Source organism: Zootoca vivipara, chromosome 14 (genome assembly GCF_963506605.1).
Source record: "Zootoca vivipara chromosome 14, rZooViv1.1, whole genome shotgun sequence".
In the NCBI taxonomy this organism is placed as follows: domain Eukaryota; kingdom Metazoa; phylum Chordata; class Lepidosauria; order Squamata; family Lacertidae; genus Zootoca; species Zootoca vivipara.
In genome coordinates this window covers 12,107,388-12,131,868 of record NC_083289.1, presented here as the reverse complement: position 1 = coordinate 12,131,868, position 24,481 = coordinate 12,107,388, and the positions used below count along the sequence as shown (strand labels likewise).

Here is a 24,481-nt window from a genome sequence, read left to right as displayed (position 1 = left end):
ACTTAGGATAAGCCAAACCAAATAATTTTGGGATTTGCTCTGCCACTGCCATCAGATGCTCCCACCTGCCGGTTCAATTCTGATCGATTTGGAACCCCTCCAAGCAAAAACCATCTCCTTCCTGTGCTTCAAAGAATAAACCAGCGACAGCAGGGGCCGAATGGGCTTGCAGGAGGAGGAATCTAGCAACACGCTGCAGGGCGCTTTATAACACTTTGGGATGCTTGCTCTTAAGAAAGGTTTTCCAAACAGCTACAAGCAGAGAACTGTTACAGCCCCTACTACATTTTAATCCTATCCCTCCCTCCAAGGAGCTCACAGTGGTGTACATGGCTCCTCCACCCTCCCAACTCATTTTATCCCCCCAAAATCCTGCAAGATATAATAATAATAATAATAATAATAATAATAATAATAATAATAATAATAATAATTCACACCCCACCCATCTGGCTGGGTTGCCCTAGCCACTCTGGGCAGCTCCCAACAGAATATTAAAAACATGATAAAACACCAAACATTAAATCTCCCTTAAACGGGGCTGCCTTCAGATGCCTTCGGAAAGTCAGATAGTTGTTTATTTCCTTGACATCTGGGTGCCACTACCGAGAAGGCCCTCTGCCTGGTTCCCTGTAACTTCACTTCTCATAGGGAGGGAACCACCAGAAGGCCCTCGGAGCTGGACCTCAGTGTCCAGGCTGGACGATGGGGGTGGAGATGCTCCTTCAGGTATAGATGGGTTAGATTGAGAGTGTGTGTGTAAGCAGCCCACGGTCACCCATCCTGCTGCATTGCTGAGTGAGGATTTGGACCCTACCCTCACCTGTAAAATGTTCAGCGATCCAGATTTTTTCATCGCTTCTGTTGGCAAGATCCATCATCCACGCTCCGTAGCTCTGCCTTAATTGTATAATCTCAGCTGGGTTTCCGATTGATTTAATGGTGCATTCTGATGGGGAGGGGCAGAGAAGCAAAGTCAGCACCACTGGCCAGCCTTTAGTAAGCCAAGTGATCATTTTTAGCACAGGCTACCTGGTTTTCTGTGCTGACGAAGGTGTCCTTTCTCTTTTCCTTTCTCTACCAGGGTATCGTCATTTGGAATAGCACAGGTCTCCCCTAAACAGTGCAGAGAACGAGAGGAACACACAGAGAGGTCTGTTATTATTTTGACACGCAATCTAACGTTGCGTGAACTATTCTTGGGTTGCATCCAATACCAGTCCTACTCAAGAGTAGACCATCTGAAGTGAATGGACACGACTATTTTACAGCGGGCCTCCTTAGTTGTAGACAAGTCCCATCTACACAACAACAAAAACAAGAGTTAAGTGGAAGAATAGATAAGGGAAAGTCGTTATTTCCAATGGGTTTTCAAAACATTGTTTTGCTTCTGCTGGGGTTTTGTTATGACTTCCATATTTTCAGGGCTGCCAAAGATGGGAATAAATTCATCATCTCTCCTAGATGTTTGTGAAATCAAGACATGCATTAGTACATAAAAAGCCGCTTGGTTCATGTGTGTCTCTCATTGATCTAACCATGTGTCCACTTTCCAACTACGGCAATTTTCCAAACTAACCCCCCTCCAAAGCCACCTGAGCAAAGAGGTGCCAGAAAATGCCAAAAATAAATTTACTCATCCTAAGAATATAAGAAAGGCCCTTCTGGATCAGGCCAAAGGGGGCCAACTAGCCCAGCATCAGAGAATCAGAAGAATCTTTATTTGCATCAGCCACTATCCATAGCAATAAAGTAAAATGTACTGAGGATAGAGGTAAAAACCTAACTATAGAAAACACATCTTGGGGGTTTACATCAATAATCAAATAATAGATATTATTCTAATTGCCCCGGCTAAAAACCTTGCAGTTTTTGCTGTCACCTGATCAGTGCTGTCTTTCCTATTGGGTTTACTGGTGCATTTCACCAGGGTACTGGCCTCTCAGGGGCGCCCCAGCCAGGGCCGGCCCTACGGCCAGGCTGGGTGGCGCAGGGTGCCACAGGGCCGGCCCGCCAGGGGGGGCACCACACAGCTGCGCCCGCCCGCTGGCCGCTCCGTCGCACAGCAGCGCCCTCAGCAGCAGTGCTATGCGCTAAGTCCATTGCGCTGGAAAACGGGGCAGCGGGGGGGGGGCGCTGGAGGGATCCACCGCACCACAGCGCCAGGGCGCCAGAGGTGCTTAAGACAGCCCTGGCCCCAGCGAGTGGGGCAACTTTGCCGGTGGCCTCCCCTTCCATCCTAAGCCTCTGTAGGGATCGCTCTCCTCCCGTGGAGGCTTGGGAGGCAAGCTGCATGCCCACCAGCTGTGTCCCACCAGCCATATGGCTGGCCAGCATGCAGCTTGCCTCCCAAGCCTCCACGGGAGGAGAGCAATCCCTGCAGAGGCTTAGGATGGAAGCTGTGCACTGCCAACTATATGGTTGGCGGCCGTGCAGCTTCCTTCCCAAGCCTCCACGGGAGGAGAGCGATCCCCGCAGAGGCTTGGGAAAAGGTTGACAAGTCAACAGCTCTAGGAAATGGGGGGAGGGACGCCAGATATGCTTAAGATGGCCCTGCACCTGATCATCTTGATCTGCTAAAAGAAAGGACACATTAGGAATGGTTGAGCAACCTTGCATGGACAATAATAGAGTGCTAATAACCTCGCTCCTCAAATCTTTATAAAGAGTGCAAGCCAGAAGCACATGAGCCACTGACTCAATATTGCCATCTCCACAGGGACATAGCCGTTTTCCCAGTGGAGTTTTTTGAAATCGGCCCTCAAGTACAGCCGAAGGCAGTGGTATATTCAATCTTGCAAAAGTGAAAGCGTGTCTGTATTTTGGAATAGCTAAATTTTCCAAATAGCATGTGACAAAGTGTCAAAATGACTAGGTGGGAAATAATCACACCAAGGACAAAATTTCCTTACTGTGGCCAGATTATTCTGTCTTTCGATATCATATAGGCGCTGTCTAATTAAATTTTATGCTTTACTGAATCCCCGTGTTAATAGCTGTTGTGGTGATAAACCAGAAAAGTAAAGCTTTGGGTTGACCATTTTTGTCCAAGTGCTCTCGTGACAATCTTGCAACACTAAAGGTAGTAGACCAGTGGGGTGTGAATTTAGGCAAAGCCAATAATTAAATGTCCTACGCCAAATCTGTAATTCAACATAGGGGAGGTTAGCCTCTAAGTGCAATGAAGCATTTGGAACACAGGATGGAACAGGGGGGAAAATGCATGCACACGAAAGCTCATACCAATGACAAACTTAGTTGGTCTCTAAGGTGCTACTGGAAGGAATTTTTTTATTTTGTTTTGACCTACCTGTAATTAGATTGAACAGCTTCTGTAAATCCAAGGTGAGTGCCTGCCTAATCTGAGCCCCATATAATAACTGTGCTAGGGGTTTAGCTTTAAACACTTCAAGTGCTGATGTTATGTGATTGCCACCTTTTGCATGGAAAAAGTGTGTCAGAATTTTGGCACTTTGGCGCAGCATCCTATTCTCACAGTGGCCAGCCAGGTGCCCCAATGGGAAACCCCATTTGTTGGAGTAACAACATAGCCATTGTGGCTAGGAGCCAGTGATGGTCCTATCCTGTGTGTTTCATGGTAGTTCTTTTTGCCTATCCTGAAACAGACTTCCGACTGGATATGGCTGGATGCCCATCTCTCATTGGTGCCGTAGCTGTGTCCTGCGTTCCATAGCGTGCAACAACTGGGAAGGGTGGACTAGATGTTCCTTGGAAGTCTATGCTTCTGCAACACTGACGTTCATAAATGTCCAGGGTTATGGGGGAGAGGAGAGAATGTCCCCTTTCTCTATCCATTTTCCCCAGCTCACATTCTCAACAAGGCCCCCATAACATCCTGAAACAGTGTTTTATCTTTTTGGGTAGAACAGTCAAGGCCCAGGGCTGGCATTCCCAATGAGCCAAGAGGAGGATTTGCGTTTGGGAACAACGTTTGACGAAAGGAAACAAGAAAGTCTAAGGACAACTGTGTTTCCAGTTCACCCAAGGCCTGGAGACCTATAGATAGATGGCAACTGTCTGAAAATCAGGAGTATATATGCCCGAGAGCTGATTGCAGAAGAACAATCCTGACTGAGGAAGAGGGGAGTTTTGCTTCGCTGGGGATATTTAAGCAGAGGCTTCTGGGCCATTAGCTGTATCCCACGCCAACTCTAGCCTCGCCAGCAGAATCACAGCAAGGAGAGAAATGGAGAAATGGATGGATTTAGGCATCAGCGTGGCTTCGCTGGAGGCCCCCCACCCACATGCCAAGGCTTACCTTGCAAACAGCTGCTCATATCCCTACCACTAATTATCTCCCTTTCTCCCCTCCCCCCCTCCTGCTTCTTGTTCCAGATAAGACAGAAGCTAGACACAGCATGGGATGGAATCTGTGGGGTGCCGGTTCCTAGCGTGAGCTAATCAAGCAGGCCCCAAAATAGTACAAAGAGGAGAGGGCAAGAGCAATGTTCTCCTCTGCCATCCTTGAAGTGGCACATCCTGTTCCGAGGACTGGAGGAGGGCCACGTTCCCACTTCACAGGCTCATTACGAGGGTCCATTTCAAAAGGAAAGGTGAGACACGCCAGAAATAGCACGATAAGAAATAGGTTCTTTAGGGGTGCCGGCTTTGCAGGCATTGCTTGAGAAGAATGTAGGGACATAAGAAGAGCTCCTTGGATCAGGCCAATGGGCCATCTAGTCCAGGATCCAACCAGCTGCCTAGAGCAAACCGGCAAGCAGGACCCGAGCTCAGGAGCCTTCTCCCTTCCTGTGGTTCCCAGCAGCTGCTTTTTAGAAGCATCTGACCAGGGTGCATTGCATGACGTAGCGCCGTATTTTTCCGTGTATAAGACACCCCTATTTTGGGGGGCTCCAAATTAAGAAAACACCCTCACACTACCCGTGTATCAGATGAGCCCCAATTTTAAACCTAATTTATTTGGTTAAAAAAACAACAACAACCTAGTCTTATACACGGGAAAATACGGCATTTTCTTTTCCCCGTCCTGAATCTTCCAGCACTCAGCTTCATTGGGTGCCCACAAATTCTAGAGTTATGAGAGAAGGAGGGAAACTTTTCTCTATCTGCTTTGGCTGACAGACATCCAATGCCCTTTTTAAATGTGTCGGGGAGCGGGGGGTTATCGTGTTGCTTTTCTTATTATGTGTTTTGTGATTTTATATTGTGATTTTATGTTGCTGCCACCCTGAGACTTGAGGGTATAGGGTTGTATACTAATTTCTCCATGCCATGCCTAATCTTATAAACTTCTCTTTAAAAATAATTATTTGGTTGTTTTTTTCAGATTAAACTTTTGCAATCACATATCCAACATACAACATAAAAACAAGATTCCAAAGAATCTCCTGGACTTCCCTCCTCCCCTTTGAGGGTCCTATTGTTTGTCATTTCCTCCCGCATCTTTTATAATAATCCAAATCTTTTACATCTCCATCACGTCCAAAATTCACTATTATAAACTTCTCTCATGCCACCTCTTACTCACCAAGCCTTGATGACTCCAATCCAGAAACAGAGGAGGGAAGAAGCAACACAACAAACTAATGTACTGGGGAGAACTCATCAGGGTGAGAGAGAAAATAAAATAAAAAATGATGGCTAGACCAAATGGCTAGGTTGTTCAAAATGGCTTGTGGTCCAAGAGAATGAGCTGAAAGTCCGTGAAGCTGGGAAAGCGCCAGGGCAGGACTTTGAGGTCAGGGACCCCGCTCAGCAAAATGAGCAGGACTCCATCACTGCCACCTACGGTAAATGGAGCAACAGGGCTCTGTTTCCATCAGAAGGCAAGATAATAGCATCACATTAGTGAGGCCAAGCTTTCCCGGGACCACCAACGGAGTTTTTAATTTAAATGCAACCTTGGCGATTCCAGGTCTCTCATTGCAATAATGAAAGCAAAAATTCACTTTCAAAGGCTTCTTTTTCCGGATAAGGCAGCATTATCTGCCCTTCCTCCCTTATCTCTCCAAGTATGTCCACAGGATTGGCCCTTGCCTCCGACAAGCTCACTTCAGCCACACTAACGGGATTCCAGGTTGAAGGAGTAGAGGAGGAGGAGGGAAATGAAAAACAGTCAATAACCCTTTGCCAGATCTTTTCATCTTCAGAGAAGCCACCGTCTCAATCGGCACTGAATGCTTAAAAGCAGCATCATGCCACATTGAACAGTCCTAGAATCATAGAATTGGAAAATTGGGAGGGTTCACCCCCAAGGGTCATCTAGTCCAGCCCCTGCAATGCAGGAATCTCAGCCAAAGGAGAGGACTTCTGTTTCCCTTACTGACATACAATTTGCAGAGCTCTTTAACCATCACCCCCTCTTCCTAGTGAGCTTTGGGAACTGTAGCTCAAAGAGGGGTGTAGGGGGTTCTCCTAGCAATCAGCAGCACCCTTAAAAATCCACAGCTCTCATCATTCTTTGGGGGAAGCCATCATTGTTCAAAGTGATCCTTGCGTCCCGCGGCGAACCGGAAGTATCGGAACAGGTTACTTCCGGGTTTCGCCGCTCGTGCATGCGCAGAAGCGCTAAATCGTGCCGTGCGCGTGCACAGATGCGGCGCTTCTGGATGCGAACGCTTCGAGTCAGTCCAAAGGCCAAGTGGAACAGCTCTGTCTTGCAGGCCCTACGAAAAGACGACAACTCCTGCTGGGCCCTAGTCTCCTGAGAGATAGCGTTCCACCAGGTCGGGGCTAGTACTGAGAAGGCCCTGGTCCTGGTCGAGGCCAGTCTAATCACCTTGCGACTCGGGATCTCCAGTATGTTATTATTTGTGGAACTTAATGTCCTCTGCGGGGCATACCGGGAGAGGCGGTCCCGCAGGTACGAGGGTCCTAAGCCGCATAAGGCTTTAAAGGTCAAAACCAGCACCTTAAACCTGACCCTGTACTCCACCGGGAGCCAGTGCAGCTGGTAAAGCACTGGATGAATGTGATCCCGCGGCGAGGACCCCGTAAGGAGTCTCGCCGCGGCATTCTGCACCCGCTGGAGTTTCTGGGTCAGTTTCAAGGGCAGCCCCGCGTAGAGCGAGTTACAATAATCAAGCCTAGAGGTGACCATCGCATGGATCACTGTGGCCAGGTCAGGCTGAGAAAGGTAGGGGACCAACTGCTTAATGCGGCGGAGATGGAAAAGTAGACCCTTTAAACCCAAAGTCTGCCCATAGTAAAGATGGAAATAGCATATTGTTAATAAAAATAATGAACATTTCTATTGCAGTTCCGAGGGTTCGAAGCGATTCTCGTGCATTATGTTACCTTTAGCACAACCCTGTAAGGTAAGCTACTGTTATTGTCCCCTATAATGCAGATGGGGGCACCGAGGCTGAGAGGAAGGGGGATGCTTAAGGCCGCCTCGTGAGTTCATGGCAAAGGTGGGATTCGAACTGAGGACTCCCCGATCCGCAGCTCAACATTTTAGCTCAATATACTACAGCATCACGAAGCACTCACCTGTACACTCTGAACTGAACATTTTCTCCTGAACTTGGGCTTTGGCTTTGCGCTTCCCAGGTGGCCCTGGAGGTCCTGGAGGCCCTGGAGGACCGGAGGGCCCTGGAGGCCCTGGCTCACCTTTCGCACCTAAGATAACATCAAAGCAGAGGAGTTACCTTTTGCCAGTACAGTGGTACCTCAACTTATGAATTTAATCCGTTCCGAACAGACATTCGTAAGTCGAAAAATTCATAAGTCGAAGCCAATGGGGAATTTTTTTAAAAAAAATTCGTAAGTCAAAAAAATCCTATCTAAAAATTCGTAAGTCAAAAAAATCCTATCTAAACGGCATCCAAAATGGCAGACGGAACTCTGTTCATAACTCGAAACATTCGTAAGTCGAGTCATTCGTAAGTCGAGGTACCACTGTACATTTACAAGTTTGGCACATATCCCTTTGAGAGATGCTATCAAGTAGATTCACAGGAGGACGGAAGGTTATCTTTCCTGCCCCAAGGTCCAAATTTAAATACCACCATGTCCTATTTTGGGATGCCCAACACGGGGCACCCCCAAACTCGGCCCTCCAGATGTTTTGGGACTACAACTCCCATCATCCTTAGCTAACAATACCAGTGGTCAGGTTTGGGAATTGTAGTCCCAAAACATCTGGAGGGCCAAGTGTGGGGATGCCTGCCTAACACCATAATCTGAGGAACAGCATTGCTTGCAGCAGCTCTCCCTAACCTGGTGCCCTCCAGATGTTGTTGGATTCCAGCTCCCATCAGCCTCAGCTAGCATGGCCAATGATTGGGTGATGGGAGTCCAACAACATCTACAGGGAGGTGGCGCCAGGCTGCAGGGAGGCTAGTTTTCAGAACGACTGATCTTAACCAGCTAATTGAGGATCTTCAATTCCGCAGCTCCACTTTGCACCCATTTTCACTTTCACCGCTGTGTCCATGCCTCCCCCGTCTCCTTTTGTGCGACGCCCCCCCTTGCACACAAGCCACCCCCATGGTAACCTCTTGCATCTTCCTCCTCTTAAAACGTTGCTGCAGCTAAGCACCCCTTTCACCCAACTAGAAAGCCACCGGTGAAACGGCACAACGAATCATCCAGTGGAGCTGCGTGACAACAGTCTTACATTTCTATGTATATAGGAAGAAAACCTTGCCAATGAGAGCACTTGATCACACCGCTTTAAAGCACATTTTAAAACACATGCTTTCCCCTCAGGAATCCTTGGAACTCCTCGCAGAGCAACAATTCCCAGGACCCTTAAAAAACTAGAGTTCCAAAGATTCTTTTTGTGAAAAACCGTACAATTTCAGTGTGCTTTAAATGTTTATGGTGTGGTTGTGGCCATTGCTTCAAGTAACACAAAGATCACTCTATGGGAGTTCGTTGATATGATGTTTTTCTATGAGTTATACATTCTTAGAGCGCCTGTTAGCTCACCTTCTGCCATGAGTTCATTGTTTGCATCACCTTTGTCCCCCTTGGGACCCCTCGATCCCTTTTCTCCTCGCTCTCCCTCTTTCCCAGGCAAGCCAATTTCGCCAGGGTCCCCTTTTTCGCCTCTCTCTCCAGGTTCTCCTTTCAATCCTGGTAAAAAAAAGAGGGAACATTCAATACCATTCTTGATTAACTACATCCAGAAGGGAATGTCGTAGAATCAAGTGCCCTCTGTGGACATTCCAGAACAATGCTTTGTTTTTTTCCAAGTTCAATCCATCATGTTTTCCCAGGTGCGTTTGAGCTTATTTGAAGTAATTTTCTCAAAAGAAATATTGTGGGGCTCAGCTCTGCCTTGAGCTTTACGTCCAGTGAAGAAGGAAATGCACAATGGGCATGTTCAGAAAGCATGAGGTAACCAGGTTTACCTCAGACGTTCTAGATCTGATTCCTGACAGGGGCAACAAATCCCTAAACTCACTTCAGGGTAGACCACATACATGTACACACACACACACCTCATTTTTGGAGACCCTTTAACCCCTTTCAAAAGTAAATAAATAAGTAAACAACAACAACAACAACAAAGTGGGAGGGATATTGGTAAATCTGTGGTGAGGGCCAGGCCCAATCAAAGATTTTTGATTACTTTTAAAGACATGGAGAAGTTGTTTGCTTCTTTTTTGAATAACAACAAACAACAACAAAAATTTGCCATTCTTGCAGCCCTTGTGCTACAGACCTAGCTACAGTGGTCCGTTGACTTATGAAGTTAATCCGTTCCGAACGGACCTTCGTAAGTCGAAAAAATCGTAAGTAGAAGCCAATGGGGGGGGGATTAAAAATCGGAAGTCGAAAAAATCCTATCTGAACCGCATCCAAAATGGCGGATGGAACTCTCTTTGTAACTCGAAACCTTCGGAAGTCGAGTTACTCGTAAGTCGAGGTACCACTGTATCTCCCACATGGAGGGGGATTTTGAAGTGAGTCAGTGTTCAGACATGCAGTTTCCCACCTCCAGTTTGAAGTGGTACAGTCACCGCAAGAGGACAGCACCACATGATTTGTCTGTACTTCAGACTTCAGAACAGCCTCCAAGGATCGAGGTGGGGAGAGAAGATACAATAAAAGGGGAAAGGTCAGCTGCATATATCATTCTCAAGTCCAAAAATATACCTGGTTTCCCTCTTTTTCCAATTTCTCCCTTCTGACCAGGGATGCCAGAATCGCCATTTGATCCATTAAAACCAGGCAGTCCATCAAGCCCTGGAGGACCTGACAAAGTCAAAGAAATACATTTCAGGGAGTCCCATCCCCTGCATAGGATATTACTTACCATCAAAAAGTATTTATTCCAATACTTTTAAAATTGCATTTACCTCTCACCCTTCTTCCCAGACCTGCTGAGCTGCAGAATTTCTGGATTTATAGATTTATAAAGGGAATTAATTGCATCCCGCCTCCATTTTTTAAAGTAACATTCAAGGAAAGGTTCCTCAGTGGTAAATAAACAAAGGACATCTCATGCCAAATAAACATTAGAAGTACATCTTGCGTGGTTGAAATTGTGGAATCAAACATTAAAATTTACTGCATGTACTGCCCTGAAAGAGAATGTTTTGAAGATGATGTATAGATGGTATTTAACACCAGTAAAATTGCCTAAGATGTTTAGGATGAGTAGCAAACATGCTGGAAATGTAAGGAGAAGGATGGTGAATTGTATCATATGTGGTGGACATGTGAAAAAATCAAAAGATTTTGGGAAATGATATATAACGAACTGAAAAAGATTTTTAAATACACCTTTCCCAAAAAACTGGAAGCTTTTTATTAGGACTTATAGGACAGGAGATAGTGAAAGGAGATCAAGTATTATTTATGTATGCGATAGCTGCGGCTAGGACTTTGTTAGCCCAAAAATGGAAAACTCAGGTGTTACCGACGATTGAAGAGTGGCAGACGAAAATGATGGACAATGCGGAATTAGGAAGACTGACTAGCAGGATCCGAAACCAGGGAGAGTCAAAGTTCCAAAAGGATTGGAGTAAATTTGTGGACTATTTGGAGAAGAACTGAAGAAGTTTAAAGACACTTGCAGGATTGAAATAAATCCTACGAATTGACTTTAAGTAGAAGGAATAAAGGAACTGCGAGATAGGAATGGATAAGAAAACCGATTGGGGGGAAGGAGGGAAGTCAAAGCTCGGCAGAGCAAAGAAAATTATAATAATTAATAAGAGGTTAAGAAGAAAAATTTTGTGTTTATTATGTGTTGTTGTGTTTGTGGTTGTATGTCTTGTTTTTGTTTAAATGTGTTTAATTGGAAAATTTAATAAATTGTCTTGTTTTTTTTTAAAAAAAAACATTAGAAGTACATCTGAAGATAAATTAGCACCATGTGTACCCCCTCATTCTTTCCTCTCCCTTTTTAATTGGCAAAGCTTTATTTTTAAGTTAAAACAACAGTCTCGTAAGAAACACAGACGAAAACGCTACTTTCTTCTACAGCATAATGACAACTGTGTCATCGGTTTCATAATATCCAGAAATTTAACTGATAACATATGGAACATATGGAAGGGGGAAAAGACACTATGGACTAGAAATTAAAACCAGGCCTAAGTCATTGTGTTTGCCTCCCAATGGCTTGGAACAAGGAAAGTTAGCAGTTTTTGATGGTGCAATAATGCAGCTGGCGGAAGAGAATATTGAGATGCTGACAACAACATTCCAGAAATAAGTTGAACCGATACCAAATTTGGGAGGTTCCTATGGAAAACTTAAAGGTTTCTGTAATCCACAAGGGAGCAAGACCCACGGAACACAGTGGGGCTTCAGTGCTGAGCAAACCTGCATAGACTTGTGCTATTTCTTCACAAAGATAGCCGTGGTCCTTTAGCAAGAGGGAAGGCCGAACCTCTTGACTGCAACTGAGACAAAAGGTTGTACAGATCAGCACAACGCCTGTTTATTTGGAAGAAGCCCCCACTGATTTAAATGGAAATTGGAGCCTGTTGACTCTCATTGCACAAGACTGGAGGGAACATAATTCCCCTACTGCCTCTGCCGCATTCTCACACAGTCGTCTGTCCGGGTTTTCTGGAGGTTGTCAGCATCTGCTTCAGCACATAGACTCCTGGAGGAGACCTCAGAAGCCTGCCGAGACTTATTCCTACATTGTGGAACTCCCTCCCCACAGAAGTGGCCTTTGACCCTTGAGATGTGTGCTTTTACAAACCCAGTGGGTGGCGCTGTGGTCTTAACCACTGAGCCTCTTGGGCTTGCCAATCGGAAAGTCAGCGGTTTAAATCTGTGCTACGGGGTGAGCTCTCATAGCTCTGTCCCAGCTCCTGCCAACCGAGCAGTTCAAAAGTACACCAGTGCAAGTAGATAAATAGGGACCACTGTGGCAGGAAGGTAAACGATGTTTCCATCAAGGTGTCCTGTTGTGCCAGAAGCGGTTTAGCCCTGTTGCCCACATGACCCGGAAAGCTGTCTGTGGACAAACTCTGGCTTGCGAGATGAGCACCGCAACCCCATAGTCGCCTTTGACTGGACTTAACTGTCCAGGGGTCCTTTACCTTTACCTTTTTTTTTTTTTACAACCTAGCCCATTTCTGTGATGGCGATTTGTTTCAACTGTTTTTAATGCTGGGTTTTATGTTGCTTTAGCCAGCCCTGGGACCTGCTAGAGAAGGAGAAGATACAGTTGCCACCGCGATCGTTAGGGTTGATCCAGAAGGTGCAGCTAGGGCAAAATGTGGCAGCCAGGCTGCCTCCCAAAAGCATATTACAGCACGGATGAAAGCGCTGCACTGATTGACGTTCTCCTACAGGGCTATGTTTAAGATCCATGTGCTCAGTGGCGGAGCTTCATGCTCCGGCACCGGGGGGCGGGGCTGGCGCTCATTCTGGGGACGGGGCGTGCCTCCAAGAGGACCGTGGCGCACCTCCCAGGGGCGTGGTGCACGTTCCGGGGGTGGGATGCGCCTCCTGGAGGGCTGTGGCGCGCGTTCTAGGGGCGTGCCGTGCCTCCCGGAGGGGCATAGCATGTGTTCCAGGGGCGGGGGATGCATTTTGGGGGTGGAATGGGCGCCTGCGATGGCGCCCCTTGGAGCCCGCCGCTTGGGGCGGCCCGCCCCCACCACCCCTATCTTCCTACGCCCCTGCATGTGCTAGTATACAATTTTTAGTCTACAGTAGTATACAAACAGGGGGAAGGGGAGGCAGGAGATAAACAGGGAAGGACAATGAAAGCAGCTATCTCAGCTAGTGCTTAAGCTTAGAGGCAGGCTCCGTTGCATTGTGCTATGGGAACATACAGGAGAAGGGATATTACCTGGCAATCCTGGCGGTCCTAGACACACACAGAGAAAGAGACACAGAGAGAATAGTCAGTGCATTCCAAACTCAGTTCCAAAACTGGAAATAACACTCCAATGAATAGGCCAGTAGAGTGGTACCTCGGTTTACAAACTTAATCCGTTCCAGAAGTCCGTTCTTAAACCGAAACGGTTCTTAAACTGAGGCGTGCTTTCCCTAATGAGGCCTCCCACCGCTGGTGCCCTTCCGCCATTCGGATTCCGTTCTTAGACCAAGGTAAAGTTCCCAAACCGGTACACTACTTCCAGTTTGGCGAAGTTCGTAAACCGATTAGTTCTTAAACACGGCTGTTCTTGAACCGAGGTACCACTGGTGGAGAGTCACAGGTTTTAGCCACCAGTCCACACCTTCCTCCACAATTCTGCTACATCTGCCCCATGAGTTTACACATGTAGATTGGCTGAACATAAGATGGGAGGTTGGCAGCCCGAAGAGCAGGGTGCAAATATAAAAAAATGTGCTCAAAGGTTAAATGAAAATGGCGGATTAACCTTGCGAAAAATGTTTGCCCCTCCTACTCAAGAAGGAAGCATTGGTTGCTGCTGTATTTTTGTGGGAAACTGCTCACAATACGCACAACATAATACAGTACTTTGAAAAATACAGAAACATAATCCTTCCCTCTATCACCACCCAATTCAGTTCACTGATGGCTAATCTTTCAAAACAAGCAAACAAACCTCCTTCTCTGTTCCAAGCCCAGCACCCGCTTAAATTTCAGCCAATTGCTCTTTTGACAAAACATGCATTCCTCAGGGTAGTCTCATTGCAGCAGGCTGTGGTTTACTCGCTTTTTCACTCCTGCCAACCAACATAATCCAGTCCTTTACACCTTCGTATTTTTTGGTGCCTCCCAAGAAGCTCTCAGCATCTCGGTTTGCAGCGCACATGAAAATGGCACATGAAATCTGAAGGCCGTGCCAAAACAAAACAATGGAGCTGGATTAAATGGTGGTGAAGATCCTGCTTCAAGGCTTCCTCATCCCCGCTTTACTGTTGGGAACCTGAAACTAGCAATGGGCAAACTGATCAATTTCTGTTTCTAACTGTTTCTCATTTCGTCCAATCTTAAATTCAATTTTTCACATCTCCAAATCAGTTTGTGGGTTGTTGGTTTTTTTAAGTCCTTGTGCAAATTCATCAGTGTAGAATTACATAGCAGCGACTTGTCCCCATTGTATCTAGTCCAGGTATGAGAAATTGGAACTTCCAGATGCTGCTGAACTACAACTCCCATCATCCCTCGCTATTCACCATGCTGGTTCAGCAACATCTGGAAGGACAACGGTTCCCCAGACCTGATCTAGAAAAATGGACGTCAAGTCATTGTTTATCCCTGAGGCCAAAAATGCACTTGATGGACTGTACACTGGATTGCAGCTCCCATTACCCTTGACTATTGGGAGACCAAGAATAAATGAAGAACATGGAAGCCAAAGCTAATGGAAGCCATTAGGAAAGCAACCCAAAAGTACCAGTAGTGCCACTTCTTTATCAGGATCAAGCTGAAATATCACAAACTCAGTTAAGTTAGCAGCTCCTTTCCCCAACTTGCTGGCCTTGAGGTGTTTTGGACTCTAATTCCCATAAGCCCCAGCCAGCATAGCCAATGGTTGGAGATAATGGGTTTTGCAGTCCAGTAAGAATAGGTTGCAGAAAGCTGGGTTAAGCATGCCAATGCAAGCAGGCTGCAGCAAGGCATTCAGAAATGGAGCAGGAAAACACTTCCTCTTCCTCTGACCATGTAAAAGCCATGAGATAGATAGATAGATGATAGATAGATAGATAGATAGATAGATAGATAGATAGATAGATAGATAGATAGATAGATAGATAGATGATAGATAGATAGATAGATAGATGATAGATATAAAACAGCTGTATTTCCACACTTAGACATACTCCTAGAAGATCCTGGTTTAGAGCAGCTTTGGGCGATACTGATGGCAAATTTCACTCAAAGGTGTAGCAACAATAAAATAGGCACAGACAGGAAAAAAGTCCCCAGTTTGCCCCATCACAAATTCTCCAGCATACCTGTCAAGCACACTCCCTTTGTGCTGTTGCAGATCTCGATCATCACCCGGACCTGAAATCACAAAACATGGTATTTTTATGGCAGGGTGCAGAATGTGAGATTTGGACAGCTTCCTACCATTCTACCACGACTCGAGATAAATAAATCAATTAAACGCAGAAAGGCTGCCCTCAACTCCAAAGCACAAATCCATGGAGCCCAGCTCTATCAGTTGCTGCTGGTCAGAATAGATTTATGACGTTTCCAGGGTGAGAGGCAATCTGAATGTCTACATACTTGGCTTGTTCCCGTAGGAATCCAGAGGTTAGACAGGCCTTTGGTGTGATCCAACAAAACTCGACTTATGTTCCTAAGAGGTTGCCCGCTGCATCTCTGCATGCTTAAATACTCTGAGTTCTTCTGATCATTATTTCCTGGGGCAGAATGTTGGAGAATTCAGTATCCTTCTGCATCAGGAATGAATGGTCACTCGACCACTCCCAAGGCATAGACTAAGCATGATCTTCAGAGGTGGCTGCCCATTGCCTCTCTGCATGTCAAAAAGCCCAACTTTGCTACCTTCCAACCAGCTTCTGCTGCTGCAGGAGGAGATGGTTCTGCTGTAACTCTGTGTCTTAAGTGTTACAATAATCCAATCACACCTAATGAAGAGATACAGAGTAATTCTACATCCTTGCTGTAAGATCCCTGTTGTGTCTCTGCTCGAGTCACTGTTCAAGGTAAGCCTGCCAATCAGGAGACTAGTCTAGATCTGCAACTCATGCTGAAGCCCAGCAAGCGTGAAGGGGCCACCAAAGGCAAGTTGTCCTTTATAACTTGAGGCCCAAATACAGTCTTAAAGAAAGTGTGCCAGACCAAACATTTTTGAGTGTATGAGTACCCTCCACTTGCAATTATATAGTAAACATAGGGTTGGAAGAAGAAGAAGAGTTTGGATTTGATATCCCGCTTTATCACTACCCGAAGGAGTCTCAAAGCGGCTAACAATCTCCTTTCCCTTCCTCCCCCACAACAAACACTCTGTGAGGTGAGTGGGGCTGAGAGACTTCAGAGAAGTGTGACTAGCCCAAGGTCACCCAGCAGCTGCATGTGGAGGAGCGGAGACGCGAACCCAGTTCCCCAGATTACGAGTCTACCGCTCTTAACCACTACACCACACTGGAAGGGATCTCAAAGGCTCTCTAGCCCAACCCCTGCCCGTGATCCACTGAAACAGCATCCCTCTTAGGTGGCAAACCAGCCTCTACTTGAAAACCTAACAGGAATAAAAATCCAGTTTCCAATTTGAAGTGGGTCTGTGAACTTTTATTAACTATTAATTCGTGACTTATTTTCTACAGCGGTGGTGATAAACCTCAGGACTGCGGGCAAATCGAGGCCCTCCAGTCCTTTCTATGTGGCCCTTGGAACCCCCTCCCAGGCTGTACTCCCAATGTATTTGAACTTTGGTAAGCTGGACGGAGGACAGAAGAGAGCTTGGTGTGTGTGGGCAGGGGGGTTGTAGTGGCCCACTGCACCAAGGAAATAATTTAAAGGGAAGAATGCTAGTTACTTTTTGTACAGACATCACTGCTGACAAATCAGGGAATGTAGTGTTCCAAAGGAGGGCAAAGTTAGGACAAGCGTCAAAATGCAACCTAAGCTCATTTTTGAAAGAACACATTGGCCTTAACTGCTAAGGCCATGGGGGGGGGTCTATGTTTTTTAATCAAGCATCAGAAGAATTGGGTACCATGCTCCCTCTCATTCAAAATATAAGCACCAGAGTGAACTCCCAGCAACTCTCCAATGTTATGACTTGTGGTGTTGTGGCTGGGAGCAGGGGGCTCTGTGCCCTTCATCCTAACCCTCCTCCTTTGCTGCTGCAAATCTCAGACCCTCCAAGTGCCCCTGTTTTCCAGGGACAGTCCCGGATTTACAGAAGCGGTCAGCATTTCTGATTTGATCCCAGAATGTCCCGCTTCTCCTTAGGACGTCCCTATCTTCTTCGGAGAAATGTTGGAGGGCATGGAGTCAGGCAACCTCCGAGCCAAGGAGATAAGTATTTATACAACCTTTAGAAGACATCTGAAGGCAGCCCTGTATAGGGATGTTTTTTAATATTTTTATATACGTTAGAGGGGCGGGGCAACCCAGTCAGATGGGCAGGGTATAAATAAAATAATAATAATAATATTCATGGTGATGATGATGGAATAGGACATCCCTATTTTCATCAGAGAAATGTTGGAGGGTATGAAATCTTCAGCTGGGGAAGCCAACACAATGTCCTGTAGGTGCTATTGGACTCCAACTCCCATCAGTCCAAGCCAGCATGGCCAATGTTGGGTACCCTGGGAGTCTGAAGTAGGGAGCCCTGGGAAGCTGCCTTCTACCAAACCAGACCATGAGTCCACCAGGTTCAGTATTGCAGACAGCGGACAGCATTCCCAGCCTGACCAGGAGATGCCGGGGATTGAACTTGGGGCCTTCTGTGGATGCTCTCCCACTGAGCCACAGCCTGATCTATGTGCATAGAAGCAGGATTTATAACACTATCAGGTGGGCTCTATACTAGTGGCCAAAATTGTGGAATCCTTTTGGAAAAAGTGTATTTTTGAGGTATGATGGCTCATAACACCACTCTTCTTTGGAGTAATACCATAAAATTACATATCACTGGAAAGATAGTTTAATGAAGAATGTAATGCAACGAAGTTTGTTCAGTTATCTGTATTCTATCAAAGGTTATAGCCAAATAACCAGAAAAAGGAAGCACAACTTGCTTAGGTTGATATGTAGTAGCTTTCCTTCATCTGAATGTAGTCCATGAGCATAAGTGTTTAGAGAGCCAATCAGGTGTTACGAGCCATCAAACCTCAGAAATACTCTTTTCCCAAAAGGTTTCCAGAATTTTGGCCACTAGTGTGCTCTTCAGATCTCCTCTCTCCACTGCATGGAGGAGCTATTACAGCAGGGGTCCCCAACTTACCCGGCTTCGGGCTGGAGGAGCGCGCGTGAGCGCATGCCCATACGTGTGCGCGCACACCATTTCCGGCGCACTTCCAGGTGGGAGGAGCGCCGGGAATAGCTGGTGTGCATGCGCACGATTGTCCTCTGACCCGGAGGTGCACCGGAAATGACGCTAGCGCATGCGCGCAAGCTATTTCTGGTGTGCATGCAACCTGGAAGTGGGCAGCCACGCCGCTAAGAACAGGTGGCGGGGGTCGCCGCAGTCGTCACAGGCCGGATAAAAGAGGCCTTCGGGCCATATGCGGCCTGCAGGCTTTAGTCTGGGGACCCCTTTATTACAGTGTTCCTTGGACATGAGGATCACTTCTAAAAATGTGCCCATGAAGAAGGATTTTCCCGAAACACTTTGGGCCAACAATAAAGTACATTTCTAGCACCTGAGGTTCATTTTCGCATCCCTCTTCCCCTCCCTGCTGCCATCAGTGATCCCTTCCCAGTTTTGAAAGTCCTAGGGAGTCTGGAAAAGCCACTGTCAGTCAGTGTAGACAACAATGAGCTAGCCTGGTTCCATGTAAGGCAGTTTCCTCATGCACATTTCTTGGGTAACTTGGGAAAGCTGTCAAATGAGCCGGTGCGTTTCGCTGCTTTTGCTCCATCTTCTTTCACCAAGAGCGAGAGAACAGATCAAGCTCTCAGAATTGCAAAGCTAACGTCATCTGTTCTGTAGATGTTCTTGCAAAAGGTAAGAAATGGAAAGGATTGGGGGGGGGGGGGACAAACAGAAGATGATTTGGTTTTAAGTGCTCTCCTGCCAGCCGACTATGTCCCCCTGAAGCTCTTTCCTAGTGAATTGTTCTACTTGGTGTAGATCCTGGAAGTGGGTGGGAAATCTCAATCAGTTTATGTGTACACATATTAAGTTGTTGGAGTGGCTTCACAATCAAAGCATCTTCCCAGGAATTGTAGGAATGTGTGTGTCCTGACAACCCTTGGCCCCCTGAACAAACTACAGCTCCCATAATTCTTTGTGGGAAGCCATGGCTATTTAAAAGTACCATTATAGTGCTTTACATGTATGCTGTAGGTGTGGGCTGAGTGTGGGGGGGTCCATTGCAGGCCTCTATCCTGTCCTATTCCCTTCCTCTGTCTCATACTCTGGTTTTTCTTCAGATCATATAAATCTTCCGCCTTTTTGCCAAATCCCACAGTCTTTTGCTTGGCAACAGTGGTGTGGAAATTTTATGGGTAAAAGAAAGAGGCTCTCATCCTTTTGGTTGGATGCATTCCTATGTCTTCAGTAGCTCCTGATCCAGAGACAAGTATTGCAACAACGAAAAATCAGTGGCCATTTTTCCACCCCTCGATTCATTCTTTTGTGTCAAAACAAATTGCAGGACAAATTCGTCCTCCTCCACCCCACCCCACCCCGCTCTCTCGCTCTCTCTTAATAGACTCTCACTATGATTATGCCAGTTGACGAAATGTTTTCAGTGAAGAAGCTCCACTGAAATGAAAGCAAAATAAGCAAGGAATCTGGAACGCAGTCGTGATAGTTTGGCATGGCTATAGATTAGACGACAGTGCAAAACAATGAAGCCCAAATCTGTAGTAAATGACTCATTCTCAGTTCGGTGAAAAGCGCTGCATGGAATGTGAGAAGAGCGCTTTGATGTGCGTCCAAAATTCCTTGCTCATCAACCTTATTTGTATTATGTCATTGAGCAGCGTTTGCTCATGTTCCAGATAGGGCTTGGTAATTATCTCACATTCTTTTCTCTAGCCTGTCCAAAGACAAAGACTCAAAATGTTTCCCAAAGGCAAACATGTGTCGTGTGTCTAGATGCAGAAGAGAACCGGATACTTCAGTACCTTTTCAACTGGGGTTGGGGTAAGCCTGTGGCTCCCGAGATATTGCCGGACTACACTTCCCATCATCGGCTGTTCTGCTTGGGTCTCGCCATAGCCATCTGGTTGGCCACTGTGAAAGCAGAATGCTGAACCAGATGGGGCTTTGGCCTGATTCTGCACTCAGGCTCCTCCTATTATTATCCTTTTATTATTTATTGAATTTATACACTGCCCTATACCTGGAGGTCTCAGGGCGGTTAACAGAGAAGATCACAATATATAAAATCAAACACAATAACCCAATAACACACCCCACCCTACCCCACCCCAAAAGAGCCACATTTTAAAAGGGCATAGGATGTCAATCTGGTCAACTAAAGGCCTGGTTAAAAAGGTGTATAATGAAGGTGCCCGGTGAACTTCCCTTGGGAGAGCATTCCACAGACAGGGTGCCGCTACAGAGAAGGCCCATTCTTGTGTTGCCACCCTCCGGACCTCTCGAGGAGGAGGCACACAAAGGAGGGTCTCAGAAGGTGATCTCGGGGTCTGGGTAAGTTCATATGGAAAGAGGCGGTCCTTGAGATATTGTGGTCCTGAGCCATTTAAGGCTTTATAGGTCAAAACCAGCACTTTGAATTGGGCCCGGAAACGAATTGGTAGCCAGTGCAGTCGGACCACAACCGGTGTCATATGCTCAAACCGTCTTGCTCCGGTGAGCAACCTGGCCGCTGAATTCTGCACTAGCTGAAGTTTCCAAACTGTCTTCCTATGTTCTTATGGCAAGCTTCCAAGTGTTGCAGATCATTAAAGGCACAGAAGCATGGGCCAGCTGACAACTCTCTAAACTGAGTGTCAGCTGTAGACATGTTATGACTATATAATCGCTCAGACAACTGTTATATGCATTGAAAGAAAGTTCTGTTTTTGTTTTTACTGCAGTGCAGGTTAGGATTTGATAGCATTTGCATACCTTGTGGTTTTATCTTAGGATACAAAATATCACACAATAACTGTTAATGCTACAGATTTCCTGGAGTCATAAAGTATTTTATGGGGGAAACACCCAACGGATCATAAATTCTACCACTGTCGAGCCATCTCCTTGACTATGCACATAAGTTATCAAGGAATCACAAAACTGTTCCAACCCCCTGCAATACAGGCGGGGCTTTCCTCATGGATCTGCAGCTGTGCCTCATGAAAATCCGATCTAACCCACCAAATCAAAGCTTGGTAAAGCAAAATCTCTCTTTGAATTTTCTGCGCAATTGATAAGATTGGAGTTTTGCAAGACACAGCTGCAGAAAAACCAGAAAAGTTATTGGACCCCTTGGAATCAATCAGTACACAATACAATCGAAATACAGGCCAAGCAGAAGTATGTATGAGAGTGGGTATAAAGGCAGAGTGTGGGCTTTCGGATAGTTTTCTAAGGCTGCTGATTCCTCCAACAAATCAGGGGGCTTGGAAGTGCTTAAAGCTACAGGGCTATAAAGAAAAGTTAAGACGTGTTGCCGTTTTGAGTAAAAAGGTAAACATAAAGGACCCCTGGATGGTTAAGTCCAGTCTAAGGTGACTATGAGGTTGCGGTACTCATCTTGCTTTCAGCCCAAGGGAGCCGGTGTTTGTTCACAGACAGCTTTCCAGGTCATGTGCCCAACATGACTATACCACTTCTGGCACAACGAAACACCATGACTGAAGCTAGAGCACATGGAAATGCCATTTACCTTCCTGCTGCAGTGGTACCTATTTATCTACTTGCACTAGCGTGCTTTTGAACTGCTAGGTTGGCAGGAGCTGGGACAGAGCTCACCCCGTCGCAGGGATTCGAACCACCGACCATCTGACTGGCAAGCCCAAGAGGCTCAGTGGTTCAGACCACAGCGCCACCCACGTCCCTTACAGAGAAATTAAGCGGTGTTGCTGTTTTAAGTACAGTACTGCTGTTCAGCTGATGTTTTAGCTCACCTTGGCCGTGCAGAACAAGCTGTCCAAAATACCAAAGTGCCACCAAGATCACAACCTGGAGATTGACTCTACCCATTTAAACTTAGGGAGAGGGAGTTTCAGCATCTGCAACCTGCCCCCTTCCCTAGCCCTCTCCTCCAGCCCCTGCTGTGTAGCACACTTGGAGGTCTGGCACAGCATAACAAAAAGAGGAACATGGGAAGCTGCATTGTACTAAGTTGGACCATCTAGCTTGGTATTGTGTCTACACTGACTGGCAGTGACTCTTTGCTGTTCCAGAATAGAAGTCTTTCTCTGTCCTGCATTGCAGGGGTTGAGCTAGATGACACTTGGGTCCCTTCCAACTCAACATGAGTACATTATCCGACCTGGAGATGTCAGAGATCGAACCTGGGAATTTCTGGCTATTTAAATCAATAGGGTTTTTACATCCTCCAGATATCAGTGACTTCCCTTCTTCTCTTTCCATGCTTCATTTTACATATCATAAATCCCTGCAAATTTTACAAAAACTATACCAATCAGTATTCCATTATTGCATCCATCAAAACTTGATTTACACTGTTGAATTTATCTTAATGTGGCCAGTGTTTTCAGCTGTACAGTTATTTCCCATTGAATTCAATTAACGTTTTCCAATCTTCTCTAAACGTATGTTCTTCTTGTTCTTTTATTCTATATGTTAAGTCTGCGAGTTGTGCATATTCTGTCAACTTAAGTTGCCATTCTTCTTTAGTTGGTACCTCGCTCGTTTTCCATTTTGGGGCTAACAAAACATGGACCGCAATACTAGGATACATAAATAACCTTTTCTGACACCTGAGAATTTCAGTGTGAATTATCCCCAACAGAAAGGAGTCTGTTTTCCCCCCAGTTCATTGTTGATCATTTCCCAATACTCTTTTACCCTAAAAGGGTACGAGGGGGGACCTTTCTGCCCCTCTCCATAGCGCGAGCTGCACCTGTTGGATTTCCGCTGGAGCTCTGCTAGTGGGGAGTGGTGGGTAGCAAGCCTGACCTCGGGGGCAGGTAACTGGAGCTTTCCAAGCAGCCCTTGGATCTGCTAGGGAAAGTGCAGATTTCTCCCTGGATCTCTAGGGAAGAACCCAGTCTGGACCCCGACCCCTGTCCCCCTCGACAGGCAGAGCGCCCCCTACCGGCACCATGGAGTAGGTCATCATCATGAGCATGTCCTCGTCCTCGGCGCGGATGTGGCTCTTGGCGAGGGCGCGCCTCCGCTGGCTCCTCTTGTCGCGGCCGCCGGGCGCTTGGGCGAGGCCGCCGTCCGACGGGGCGCCGCTGTCGCGGAGGTGCCGCAGCGCGCTCGGCGGAACCTGGGACTGTCGCAGCTGCGACACCTCGTCCTGGATCGCCTGCAGCGTGGCGCTCAGCTCCCGCCACTGGCCAAGCAAGAAGACGGTGCCCGCGGCGCTGAGCGCCGACAGCAACCCGACGGCAGCCAGCGAACAGCACAGCGCCCGGCTGCCCGCTGCCTGGCCCTGCATCGCGATGCCCGACGGACGAGGCGCTCCTCGCTGGGACAACTCGGCAGGGGGGGTGGCAGGGGGCTAGGCCGCGACGGGGAGGCGCTTATGCCCCGTGGGCGGCTCGCTCGCCCCGTCGGGGGCGGAAGGGCTGCAAGTGGCGGGCGCCCCGGCGCTGGGAGGGACGGAGAGAGGCTGGCCGGGACACGGGCCAATCCAGCAGACGAGCCCAGGGCGCTTTATTAAACCCTATAGATTTTGGAAGGGACCCTGCGGGTCGTCTAGTCCAAACCCCTGCAATGCAAGAACCTCAACTCGATTCTACATGACAGATAGCCATACAAGCTCTTCTTGCAAACCTCCAGGGAAGAAGAGTCCGCCACCTCCCAAGGAAATGTGTTCCACTGTTAAGCAGCTCTTACCACCACAAAGTTCTTCCTGATATTTAGTTGGAATCTCCTTTCTTGTAACTTGAATCCATTGGTAAAGGTAAAAGGTAAAGGACCCCTGGACGGTTAACATCCATACTATGGGGTTGTGGCGCTCATCTCGCTTTCAGGCCGAGGAATCCTGCCTTTGTCCACAGACAGCTTTCCGGGTCATGTGACCAGCAGGACTAAACCGCTTCTGGTACAACAGAACACAATGATGGAAACCAGGGTGCACGGAAACACCATTTAACTTCCCGCCGGAGCAGTACCTATTTATCTACTTGCACTGGTACACTTTTGAATTGCTAGGTTGGCAGAAGCTGGGACAGAGCAACGGGAGCTCACCCCGTCACGGGATTCGAACTGCCAACCTTCTGATCAGCTCCAAAGCAGGGGAAAACAAGCTTGCTGCATCAGTGATCAAAGATGGCTGTCATATCTCCTCTCAGTCTCCTCTT

The 24,481-nt window shown here is 47.0% G+C and overlaps 1 protein-coding gene across 1 annotated transcript in view; it reads right to left on the bottom strand.

The window, feature by feature from the left end:
• The window catches only part of GLDN (gliomedin), a 31,886-nt gene extending 8,273 nt beyond the window's left edge, over positions 1-23,613 (bottom strand). The window contains exons 1-8 of the mRNA XM_035130479.2: positions 23,266-23,613; positions 15,337-15,388; positions 13,256-13,273; positions 10,090-10,188; positions 8,917-9,063; positions 7,474-7,602; positions 1,033-1,116; positions 824-949 (exon numbers count right to left, since the gene is read on the bottom strand). Coding sequence (XP_034986370.2) covers positions 824-949; positions 1,033-1,116; positions 7,474-7,602; positions 8,917-9,063; positions 10,090-10,188; positions 13,256-13,273; positions 15,337-15,388; positions 23,266-23,613 — 1,003 coding nt within the window. The remainder of the gene's footprint in view (positions 1-823; positions 950-1,032; positions 1,117-7,473; positions 7,603-8,916; positions 9,064-10,089; positions 10,189-13,255; positions 13,274-15,336; positions 15,389-23,265) is intronic.
• Positions 23,614-24,481: the final 868 nt, after the last annotated feature.